The sequence below is a fragment of the Bombina bombina genome, chromosome 1 (genome assembly GCF_027579735.1).
Source record: "Bombina bombina isolate aBomBom1 chromosome 1, aBomBom1.pri, whole genome shotgun sequence".
In the NCBI taxonomy this organism is placed as follows: Eukaryota; Metazoa; Chordata; class Amphibia; order Anura; family Bombinatoridae; genus Bombina; species Bombina bombina.
The window spans coordinates 501189356-501202992 of record NC_069499.1 but is presented as its reverse complement, the minus strand read 5'-3'; the positions used below and the strand labels follow the sequence as shown (position 1 = coordinate 501202992).

The window sequence follows — 13637 nt, the reverse complement described above, 5'->3', positions numbered from 1 at the left end:
TGAGGAAGACTACCAAACTGGACACGTGACCCCACAGCGAGAGACCGGAAGATTGGTAAGGGGTCCTGGTGCCGGAGAACACGCAAAGAGAATGCTGGTACAAACAGATCTTCATCCGGATCATCAACTGAGGCACTGACGGAGGAAACAGACAGTGGCATCAAACATCACTGTGGTTGTAAGTGGGGGAAAGCTGGCTCGACTTCCACGTCAGACCAGGTCCAAGGCAAAGGATCAGCATCATTAATAGTAAATACCTCTTCTGTTAATTCAAGTAACCAGGAGTCATCTGTCCTTGATAAGTGCTTGTCCTTTTGTTCCAGGCAAAATTGTGACTTTTTCCAACTGTCTTAAGAATTGTATTGGTTATTTCGCACATTGAAATTAAAAGTGCATTTTGCAAATAGTATTAAAGAACCTGTATGTGTGAATAAGGAACCATTAAGTATAAGAACACTTAAGCTGAACAAAAGTAAATTTGTGTCTGGGTCACAGATACATAGCATTGAAATGTATTGTAGCCTTCTCCAGAGCATCCTCTGCCTCGTTACCACTTTCTGTTGGGGTACCTCAAGGCTCTGTCCTCGGTCCCCTTCTCTTTTCAATCTATATGTCATCATTAGGTTTCAATATCATTTGTATGCAGATGACACCCAAATCTACCTCTCTGCACCAGACCTACCTCCTTCCTTACTAACCCGTGTCACTAACTGTCTTTCTCATATATCATCTTAGATGTCCTCTCACTACCTTAAGCTAAATCTCTCCAAAACTGAATTCCTTATTTTTCCCCCTTCTTCCAAAATCTCCACCCCCCCAATTTTCTATAACTGTTTATAATTCCATCATTACCCCTACCCCACATGCCCGATGTCTTGGGGTCACACTGTACTAGACCTTTCCTTCACTCCTCACATTCAGTCCTTGGCTAAAGCCTGCCTCCTCCACCTTAAAAACATCTCTAAAAATAGACATTTCCTTACACAAGACACAACTAAGATTTAAATCCACTCTCTCATCCGTTCCCGTCTCGACTACTGCAACTCCGTCCTCTCTGGTCTACCTAGCTGCCGCCTAGCTCCTTTACAATCCATAATGAATGCCTCTGCAAGGCTTATCTTCCTTACATGTCGCTCTTCATCTGCTGCACCTCCCTGCCAATCCCTTCACTGGCTTCCTGTTGCCTCCAGGATTAAACACAAAATCCTCACGCTGACATATAAAGCCCTCAACTGCACTGCTCCCCACTACATTTCAGACCTTGTCTGCAGATACTCTCCCTCCCGTCTTCTTTGCTCTGCTCACAATCTCCTACTCTCCTTCTCTCTTGTTACTTCCTCACATTCCTGTTTACAGGACTTCTCCAGACTGGCCCCCATCCAGTGGAACTCCCTGCCTTGCTCCACAAGACTCTCCCCTAATTTTAACAGCTTCAAGCGCTCCCTAAATACTCTACTATTCAGGGATGCATACAACCACACTAACCTTTCCAAACTCTATCGCTTTACCCTTGAACCCCTTAGAATGTAAGCCTCTGAGCCCAGCTGTTTGTAGATCGCCTTCATAAGAGCTGACTACAAAAGTGCAACTCTTGGCAGGGCCCTCTACCCATTTGATCCCTATAAATGTTATCCTGTATACCAACTATGTTCATAGAGCTGCGGAATCTGTTGGCGCTCTACAAATACCTGTTAATAATAATAATAATAATAATAATAATAATAATAATAACGTATTCCAAATTAGTATTACAAGATGTTGATAAATTAAAAAATACCATTGAACATAAGAAAAGAAAAAGTAATGTTGTGAGTAATTTTACTAAAGCTGAACATGATGATTTTCTATCCCTAAAAAAGAATGATAATATAATCCCAAAACAAGGGTGGTGCCACGGTTATATTAGATAAGGGATATTATATCAAAGAGATTCTTACTCAATTGTCTGATGATAATATATATGTGAAACTAGATAGAGATCCTTTATTTAAAATTTGTAAGGAAATATCACTTGTAATTGATAAAGCAGAAAGAAATGGGGTAATTGACCAGGAGACTGTAGGATATTTATGTATGCAGGATGTAAAAAGTCCAATATTTTATACCTTACCAAAGGTTCATAAAGATGATAAAAATCCCCCTGGGCGCCACATTGTTGCAAGTACCTGTTTGATTTTTTCGAATATAGAGATTTTCCTAGATAAAATTCTTAGACCATTTGTAAGGGCTGTCCTATATAAAGGATACTGGAGATTTCTTTAGTGATAAATATATTTTGTATTCGTCGGATGTAGTAAGCCTCTATACCTCCATTACCCTCACTAGTGGGATGGGAGCTATAGATATGGTGTTGAAACCTAGTGGTAAGTATTCTATGGTACAATGTGATTTTTTTGTTACAACTATTTTACCAATTTTATATTCAAAAACAAGGTATGGCAATGGGTTTCAATTTTGTCTCTAATTATGCCAACATTTTTTATGAATGTGTTCAAAGAAAAATGTGTATTTGAGAATCCGGAATTTCATTGATGGGGTGCCACCTGGTGGTGCTACATCAATGACTTTTTAGCATTTGGTATGGCGACGATGGAACCTTTAATGCTTTTGTTAAAGATTTGAATAGTTGTTTCACAAATGTACAGTTCAAATTGACTTTCAGTGAGACATAGACATTTATAGAAAACCAATAGATAGGAATAATCTGTTGAGGTACAATAGTGCCCATCCCCCTCGTTAATTAAATCTTTACTGTACTAAGAATTAAGGGTTAATTATACCTGTTTATATAAACCTTTTGATTGTGTTGGCTGTATATGCACATGAGTAAGGGGTAATTCCTGAAATGTTGTGTTTTGTTGGTGCCAATAAATGGTAAAAAAATACTGTGCTGCTGTCTTTGTGATAACTCTATGAAAAGCAGAAGTATTTAGCTCCGTATCAATATAACACTCTTTCTGGACATTCTGGCTGCATAAACTTTCTCTCTAGTGTCCATTTTTTTTTTTTAAGCTACAAGTGGTTGGTTATTGCGACCACGAGCTTGTGGTAGTTATTATATCTCTGAAAATTAACCAGAGATCAGATCTCTGGTTAATTTGCTTAATGTCCCCCAATTGCCCACACATTTCAGTGTAGTGTTTGTATTAATAAAATAAAACATGTGGCATTTTTTTTATTTTTATTTTTTACAAATAACTGCACAAAGCATTTATGAGGGGTCAAATTTGGCGGGTGGGGGGTGTTAAAAATAAAAAGGCACTGCTGTCTATGAGTTCCCTGTAAATATATATGTATATGCTTATATACATATATATGTATGTGTTAATATGTGTATATACACATATAAACACACAAATATATATGTATATATTCAAATACATATATATTTAAATTTGTTGCCCATGGCTGTGCAACTTACTGCCTTTGCTGCACTAGTTTCTCATGTTGTGTCTCACAGCATTAGAATGTGGCTCTAATTGGAGCCTATGGAAGCGCACTCCGTCAATGCAAAGCTTCCCAGTAATGCGAATGCGAGGTCGCATTCGCATTGTGGCTAACTTGTAATACCAGCGCACATTTGCGTGCACTGATGTTACTAAGTATAGTGAAAATAACGATTTCACTCCACTTTGTTTTCAAGTTCATCAAGTTAAGGAATAGTGGTTTTATTGGGTGGCTATTGGTTGAAAACCACTGTTTGTCCTGGGGCTTTAAGACATTGTACCTGTGTTTTGATAGGCAGATTTCTACTGAGTTATTGCCTAGATTAACCATTGGTTTAGAAAACCATAAAATTTCAGTTTGGTACATGTAGACTATTTGTTGATACTGTAGTTTGGAATACAAATAATCACACTTAAAGGGACACACTGCCCAAAATATTGTTTTGTTTAAAAAGACAGATAATGCCTTTACTACTCATTCCTCATTTCTGCATATCCAATATTGTTATATTAATATACTTTATAACATCTAAATCTCTGCCTGTTTTTAAGCCCATGCAGGCCGCATTTATCTCATTTTTAAAGCTTTTCATAACAGTACAATGTGTACCATATAGATAACACTGTGCTCACTCCTGTGAGTGTGGATTTACAAATGAGACCACACTGATTGGCTAAAATGCAAGTCGTAAACAACCCTGAGATAAGGGGGCATTCTGCAGAGACTAAGACACAGGTAATCACAGAGGTAAAAAGAATATTAATATAACTGTGTTGGTTATACAAAACTGGGAAATGGGTAATAAACGGATATTCTATCTTTTTAAACAATTTAGGATCAGATTTAAAGTGGAGCGCTAAATATCACTTTCAAGTAATTTTGCAGTAGCAATAACCAGGCACTTGTAATGGCTTGTTAATTATTGCACGCCTGCAAACGGGCAAATGTGCTCATTTGTGGGCTCGCAAAAATTTAGCGCTCCACTTGTAATTTAGCCCTTATTGTATAAAAAGATAGATAACACCTTTACTTCCTATTCCCCAACTTTGCAAAACCGACATTGTCTGCCTGTTTCTAAGCCCCTGCAAGTCGCCTTTCTCTTAGGGCATTTTTATAACTTTTCACAGCAAGACACTGCTGGGTGCCATATAAATAATGTTGGCTCACTCCTGTGGAGTTATTCATGAGTTAGCACTAATTGGCTAAAATGCAAGTCAATAAAATAGCAAATAGCACTGAGATAAGGAGGCAGTCTGCAGAGGCTTTTATACAAGGTAATCACAGAGGTAAAACGTATATTAATATAACAATGTCAGTTACGCACAACTGGAGAATGGGTAATAAAGGCATCTTTTTAAACAATAAACATTTTGGAGTACACTGTCCCTTTAACAGACTTTTCCTGAGAAAAGACACATAGGGCTAGATTTATCAAATGTCCGGCGGACATAGGGCTCCTTTTAATAAGTTGCAAGAGCAGCTTCGGAGCACTTTCGGCTAAGCAGGGGTGTGCAATAATAAATGCGGGCTGCTAGCCAGAATGCCGGGCAGACAGGGGTGGAGATGTTTGCCCCTGTTTGTCCAGTCCATGTTAAATAGAGGCTTTATCCTCATCATCCCAGACGTTAAAATGCCTGGAAGACAGATGGAGCTTAACATATACTGATGCACATGCAGTAGCATCATATGCATCAAACATTATTTTATATAAATCAATAAACTCAAAATAGAAAAATTCTAGATTTTGGCAAGAACTATATAGGCTGATTACAGATTATCTCTAAACAAGCACTTGTCATTAATATACTTGCATATTCTTGGACAGCGTCAATGTCTGCTAAACACAGGGGATTTCTATATATAGCTGTAAATATCTTACAGACAATTTACTGCAGCATCAAGTAACTTTCAAAAGGTTTCATGGAATTAATCTAACAATCAGCTTCCAATCCCCGTATATCGTGAATGAAATACAGCTACCAACATTACAAAAATTGTCTAGGTTACATTTAAAAACAGTTTATGTAAGACTTCCTTACAAGTTTATGTAAGCAATCACCAGAATTGCATACATAATTAAAATCCCAGAAGGCTTGATTTACACAAGACTCTGCATTGCAAATTAAGAAAGAGAACTCTACAAATCACTTACTTTCTTTGCTTCCTGTTGAGGAACAAATACTGAAAATAATACAAAACACTGCAAGAGCAGAAAGCGATGGCTATCAGTATCTAAGCACTTAAAGGTGATTTTGCCTAGAAGATAAGGACTTCTATAGTGCTGACCCAGTTGTTTTCTGCCAGTAGTCCGAGCTTCCAGCTACAGACTTCATTACACTGAAGGGATCTCCTCTGGGTTGTTGCCTTTAGGTGAAGGGCACATGAAACAGTCAGTGAAATGGCTTGATAGCGTTTCCTTTCTGGGTCACAGTATGCCTGATGGCACTTATTACTTAGTAAACCTGACTTCAAATTTCTTAAGATCACCTTCCAATAACCCCCAGTGCTTTCTACCTTTAGGAGTCATTAATTGACATGAAGTATATATAAATGTACTATAAGCTAGGCTATTAATCTTTTAAATAATTAACACAACACAAAATTTACTTTATTTCTTTGTTAAAGGGGAAGTTCACTGCAAAATTGTTTTCCTTGTGACTTGTTATACCAGCTGCAGTGCATACAATGTGTGAGAAATTGCTAATTTATGCTTATTTTTGCAAAATAAATAGCTGGATTTGCTCTCTGAAACCCATCAAAATAGGCCAAGCTTGCAGACAGATCAGATCAGTTATCTTATCACTCAAATGCTTCCCTTTTTTTTATCTCTGTTTCCGTACAATACCAAGCAAGAACAATGGAAAATTAAATTTTTGGAGCTTTATCTCTTCCACCTCCCACTGTGAGTGTTATATCTTCTGATGGCTGTGTTTACATAGTTTCTTAATAGCCTATACCTACGTATATAAACTTTCAATTTAGGTAGGGACACTACAAGCTAAAATAAGGTATTTTGAATGCCAATATAAAGGCATTTATAAAGGAACTAGTTGTAAACAATTTAATACATTCTAGCAGGTAAAATGGATAATTTGGAAAAAATTAAAGGAGAGAAAGTTTTTGGGTAAACTGTCCCTTTAACGAAACCATGTAAAACTCCCAACATTTCTGCCATTTTAAAGAGTTCCTTATAATAATCAGTTTTTCTGATGTCAAGATTAGAACTATGTTTGCAAAGTTTAACATCTGATCTTATACATTTATAACAAAATACTTGTATTTACCATCCCTTTAAAGTGATGGTAAACTCCATATGTAGCGATAATATCAATTAACAGAATAGATTACCTTACTGACACACACCAAATTACATCTAATGCAATATATTAAAAAAGCTTTGAATACTTGTATTTATCCGTTCATCTTCTGAGATACATCTCCAGCCCCCTGTGACGTAATAACCAATGTTTATTAAGTTGGACCAATAAGCAAGCCTGTCGCCAGACAGGCTATCTTCTATGCTACCGGCTATGTGCCTGCACAATGTCATTTTACTTTCAAGACGCGCATCCAATCAGGAGCCTTTAGAATTCTCTGACGAATTTGCACGTGCATGTTTTGGGTACGCATGCGGTTCCACACGATTTGAGATTAAAAAATAACACCCCATCACTATCAACTTTCGGTTCTGGTAAATATGAAAATTGTATAAAAATAAAATATTTTAAGACTTACTGATATTTTCAATATTACAAACCCAATGCGCATGCGTGGAAAATAGAAGGGTCGGGAGCGCGCAAATTCTCTGACGTGCAGAGAGGGGGGAAACAAGGTACGCATCTAGTGTCTTCAGTGAAGAAAATATAAGGGGCGGAGCGATGCAGCGTTATAACGGTTTGTAAATAAGTTGAAAATATAATAAAATTGCATATAAAAAGTTAAAAAAATTAAGGCGGTTTAATAAATATGCTATTACAGAATCCGAATCTGTTGTGTACCAACAGAGAAGTTTACCATCACTTTAAACAAAAAAATGAAATATGCTAGTCTTACATTTCAACTTTTAAACAGGGTTTGTGATAGGCAGGGACATTGCATTTTACATTTTTTTTTATCAACCCAATCCAATTGACTAAACTTTGCATAAAACAACCCCACAAATATGACAATAAAATACACAATGTAACGATATATTTATTTACAGATATACAAGTACAACATTTAGCTAAATATTAAATTAAAATATGAATAATAAACAATACATATTCAACATAAACTTTCCATATACATCATATACAATTGACACAAGTTAATGTGGTATAAAACACTTTAAACTGTAATATAAAGGGCTAGATTACAAATGGAGAGCTAAATATTGCTTGCGCGCAATCAATATTAGTGCTCCACTGAGTAATACCAGCGCACACTAATATGTGCTGGTATTACAAGTAAAGCGCAATTGCTAGGAAGTATTACACTCACAAGAGCGTGCTTCCATAGACTCCAATAGGAGCCTCGTTCTCATGCCGTCAGCATCAGAACTTAAGCGCAGTGAAGGGGGTACGTAGCGCAGTGATTATAGCATTTTTAAATATATATGTATATCCTTATATATTTATGTGTCAATATGTGTATATACACATATAAACACATAAATATATATGTATATAAGCATATGCATATATATTTACTGGGAACACACAGTTCCCATAGGTCGCAACTTTAAAGCCACAAAACTGCCTAGTGCAGTTGTTTTTTTTAATAAAAAAACTATAATGCCCTCTCTTTTGATGGATGGTTATTTATCACACACCCGCAAATGGTCAAATCTGTCTCTTTGCGGGCATAATTTAGTACTCCACTTGTAATCTAGCCGAAAATGTTTTAATTATGTATAGTAAAGACACTTTCCAGTTTAGTTTATTATTCCTGTAAGAATTAGAGATGCATGCTACAGACTTCATAAGTCTTACCCTGGTAAATTATAAACAAGTTTGATATTTCTAAAAGCTCATTTACATACGGCACAATGTTGCCTCAGTGGAGGCAATAAATATATTTTAAAAGGGTACTGCAAAGCAATGCATGTTCTGTTAACAAAATAACAGTAAATAGGCTCCAGTAACAAGTCCGGATTGGTTCTGTCAAAGAAGATTGTGGGGGTGGGGAATTAGGTCATTCAAAAACAATTTATAAAAAATAGTGTTAATGTATTCAGAAAATCATCACAGTTTGCTGTTATGGTAATTTATTGTAAGATCACAAAAAAGTCTTGTAATTTAAAGGTCTTTCATGTCCCTTTAATTATTTGCATTAAAAAGACATGAGTGGATTATGTCAAGTATGTTAGCACTAATTGCATTCTCAATTTCAGCGTAATGGCAGTAACGCAGCTATTGCGAGTCGTGTCAGTATCGCTGTAGCGCAAGCATTTTAGCCTTAACACAACATTCATTCTGCACTCAAAAAAATGCATGGAATTTTCATAGCGCCAGTATTACAGGTTGTGTGGTGAGGCTAAAAAGCTTGTGTTACAGCCTATACTGACACAATCCATACCGCTATCTGAAAGCAGTAGTTATGAGTTTTGCGCCACAAAAATATTTCACAAAACTCATAACTAAAGTGTTACAAAGTACACTAACACCCATAGACTACCTATTAACCTCTAAACTGCCACCCTCCCACATCGCAAACACTATAATAAACCTATTAACCCCTAATCTGCTGCCCACCCACATCGCGACTATTAAATACATTTATTAACCCCTAATCTGCTTCTCCAGGCATTGTCGAAACTAATAAAAATGATTAACCCCTATTCTGCCACTCCCCAACATCAACGCCATTATAATAAAACTATTAACCCCTATCCTGCCGCTCCACTACATCACTGACACTATAATAAAGTTATTAACCCCTAAGCCTCCGGCCTCCCACATCTCAGCAACTAAATAAACCTATTAACCCCTAAACCTCTGGCTTCCCACATCTCTGCCACTAAATAAACCTATTAACCCCTAAACTGCTGGCACCCCACATCGCAAAACACTAAATTAAACTATTATCCCCTAAACCTAAAACTCCCCTAACTTTAAATTAAAATTACAATATAACTATATTTAAATAAATAAAAACTTACCTGTGAAATAAAAATAAACCTAACATTAAACTATAAATTTACCTAACCTTACTATTCTAATAAAATAAAAAACGACCAATTAAAAAATCTAAATTACAAAAAATAATAAACACTAAATTACGAAAAATAAAAAACATTAAGCTTACAAAAAAATAAACAAAATGATCAGAAATAAAAACAATTACACATAATCTAATAGCCCTATAAAAATAAAAACACTCCCCTAGCCTACAATAAACTACCAATTGGGGTTTGGGCTTTTGAAAAAGAGCTAAATGCCCTTTTAAGGGCAATGAAAAAGAGCTGAATGCCCTTGGTAGTTTATTGTAGGCTAGGGGGTGTTTTTATTTGGGGGGGCTTTTTATTTTTATAGGGCTATTTATTTATTTTTTGTAAGCTAGTGTTTTTTATTTTTCATAATTTAGTGTTTATTATTTTTTGTAACTTTAGATTTTTTAATTTTTCTCGTAGTGTTAGGTTTTTCTAATTTGTAGTATTTTTTATTTTATTAGAATAGTAAGGTTAGGTTAATTTGTAGTTTAATGTTAGGGTTATTTCTATTTCACAGGTAAGTTTTTATTTATTTAAATATATTTATATTGTAATTTTAATTTAAAGTTAGAGGGGTGTTATGTTTAGGGGTTAATAGTTTAATTTAGTGGTTTGCATTGTGGGGGGCTGGTAGTTTAGGGGTTAATATGTTTATTTAGTGGCAGACATGTGGGAGGCCGGAAATTTAGGGGTAATAGGTTTATTTAGTTGTGGAGATGTGGGAGGCCGGGGGTTTAGGGGTTAGTAGGTTTATTTAGTTGCAGAGATGTGGGAGGCCGGAGGTTTAGGGGTTAATAACTTTATTATAGTATTGGCGATGTCGGGGAGCGGCGGAATAGGGGTTAATAACTTTATTATAGCGGCGGTGATGTCGGGGAAGCGGCAGAATAGGGGTTAATAACTTTTATTAGTGGCGGCGATACCGGGAGCAGCAGATTAGGGGTTGAAAACTTTATTTAGGTGTCGGCGATCTCAGGTGCAGCAGATTAGGGGTGTTTAGACTTGGGGTTTGTGTTAGATTTGAACGTAAATTTTTTTTCCCCATAGACATAAATGGGGTTGCGCTACGGAGAATTTTCATTCCGCACTTCAGGTGTTAGGTTTTTGTCTAACACTCTCTCCCCATTGATGTCTATGGGGGAAAGAGTGCACGAGCACGTCAAAGCAGCTCTTGGATTTTGTGCGGTATGGAGCTTAACGCCACCATATCACACGCACAAGGACGCTTTTCAGTAACTCGTAATGGCAGCACTAGGGAGGGTGAAATAACGCAACTTTTTTGGCGTTAGTTTCACACCCTGTTTAGTGCAAAACTCGTAATCTAAGTGTTAGTTAATTACAGACATTTTTCCTTAAAGAAGACTGCAATAAAAATAGTATAGAATGAATATTCAAAAGATTATACTAATATTACATGTCATCCGGTTGCACAGAAATGTTAATTTGCATCCAAATAATGTCCCTTCTTTTCCACTCTTCAATAAAGATCACTGTTGTTTCAGGTGCTATGTTACCACAATACCAACAAGGGCTACATGGCTTAATCCAATTGGTGCTTCCCAAAACACCACTTAAAAATCACCATATGCATATTTCTTACAACTGAGCAGTTACTTGACTTCAATTTGAACCAGTAACACACACAGGGCAGTGTTTTACCCCCTGTGTCCAGCAGCGATATATAAGCAGCAATGAATTTTAAACCCTTAAGTGCTATATACATACATTAAGAAGTGATTTACCCATGTTACTGCCAGTAACATACATATATCAGTTATTTTATCCCCCTTGACTATTAGTAACAAAAAAGAGAAGTAACTTAAAGAGACATTAAAATGCTGGATTAATGAAGTGCTGTATCTTCACACTTGGAGCCACCATCTTGGTGCTAAAGTATTCTTGCATACAGCGACCGAAGCAGTGCACTTTTACCGATCACTGACTTTGTTGTCTACTTGACAAGCCATATTGTACACTTCAGTTTAGCATGCACAATAGAGAGTGGGAGCTGTTGGTAGTTGTGGTGGCTGAATTGCTCTATAATATTCCTAAGGGACTTTTTACATTTGTTATATAACTTTTAAAATGTGTAAGAAACTGCAAACATATGAAGCTTCTGCGTTCTAAAGTGCAAGGTGATCCAAAGTGTAAGGTACAGCTGTCAAAAAGCCAGTAACATGACTAATGAGTAAAAGTGCACTGCTTCTATCACAGGATGCAACAATAAGTGCCAAGATGGCGGCACCCAGTATCAAATGCAGAGCTTTACCAACAGGTTTCTGTAATCGGCCAAAATAACAGAGCTGCAGATACAGGAGGAAATGCAACAGAATGGTGACTAGTAACCATGTAGTTGTACCCAGCAGTTTAATGTCCCTTTTAATCCACTTTGTTCCAGTACTGTACTGCATAGCACAGTGATTTAGCTCCCTTTGTGTCAGTAACACACAAACCAATGATTTAACCTCAGTGTGTCAGTTACACATAGAAAATCGCATTCTTAGCTCTTTTTTCTCAGCAATACAAACAATGATTTACCCCATTTTTACCAGTATCCTTTAGTGCTACAATTTTTTCCGCATTGTTGTTAATACCATAGAGAAATATTTTTTCATAATTCATTGTACTTATTTATTCTTCTTTGCTATCTTATTTCTTCTAACTATTTGAATTAACTGCCTTATTAAATGTTCCTCTTTTTGCAAATATGCATATCAAAGTTGAGCCCAATGAAAAAGAAATGACAGTGCACATACACAATAATAACCGAACTAGGCAGTGTCACACCTGCCTTTTGGTGCTAATAGTAAGAAATGCATCTATATATATATATATGTTGATAATTTCTTACCTCCATCTCCAGACCCAGATCCTCCATCTGAAACATAAATAACACAAGTTGTTTAGAAAACAAATTGATAAACTACATTTAAAGTCCACATGGATGCATTTCAGTTGTGACTAGAGGCATTTTTGTATTATACATCTATTAGCAAAAACGCTTCTAATAAAAGTTATAGCTGTTTCAAAAGTGTATTAGCACTGTGCAACCACATTTTATACACAGCACTTGCTCAGAGAACCTAAGGTCATCTGATAATGACTCAATTTGTTAATTGCTGACATTATACAAGTCTTGTTGGCGGTCTGAGCAGCTGCAGTATTTAAAATGCTGATGCACTGAGAATATCTATGTATACATCACGTCCATGTGCAGAGACAAATGTTAACAATAAAACAGTAATAACGTTTAGCATTTTTGCCAATACATGTACAGTATATTGCAAATATATTTATATTCAAAGATGTAATACATCTATGTGCATTTTAATTTTCAACGGAATGTCCCTTTAAGTACTTAATAGAAAAAGCCTCTTATTAAAAAAACAAACACCTCACTATACTATGAGGTGAACCTAATATTTATTTTAATGGATTTTAGAATTTAAGTTACCTTTATTGAAATTAGGCAAAATGCTGCAACCATAACATACTGGATGCATTATTTATTACACAAGGATTTCTTGGATATAATTCAGTGGTATTGTAGATATGAATGAGTACCAGGCATATACATTTTTATTCAAACATATTTTAAGTAACAACTGTTTCAATTAACATTGAAGGAAATTAAAGGGACATAACAATGCAGAAATGACATATTTTAAATCATAAGAACATATCTTTTTGCCTTACAGGTTCTTTAATACTATCTTACAATCTTATGCTTGTTTCTGGCAGATAACAATTTCTGTACATCAGCTGGTCTCGTCAGTGCGTTGTCTCAGCAATTATAATGTTATTTGCCTTGTTAATCTTGCAATATCTTAAAGAGACGTGAAACCCAACATTTTTCTTTTATGATTCAGAAAGAGTATATGATTTTAAACAACTCTCCAATCGACTTCTGTAATTATATTTACTTTATTCTGTTGGAGTAATTTGTTGAAGGTGCAACAGTGAACTACCAACTGCTAGCTGAATACACCAGGTGAGC

At 36.0% G+C, this 13637-nt stretch overlaps 1 protein-coding gene across 2 annotated transcripts in view; it reads right to left on the bottom strand.

Moving 5' to 3' along the window:
• TMEFF2 (transmembrane protein with EGF like and two follistatin like domains 2) overlaps positions 1-13637 on the bottom strand; it is a 911723-nt gene that overhangs the window by 706187 nt on the left and 191899 nt on the right. For both annotated transcript variants that reach the window (XM_053698579.1, XM_053698578.1), the window contains exon 4: positions 12492-12518. In XM_053698579.1, the coding sequence (XP_053554554.1) occupies positions 12492-12518 (27 nt within the window). The remainder of the gene's footprint in view (positions 1-12491; positions 12519-13637) is intronic.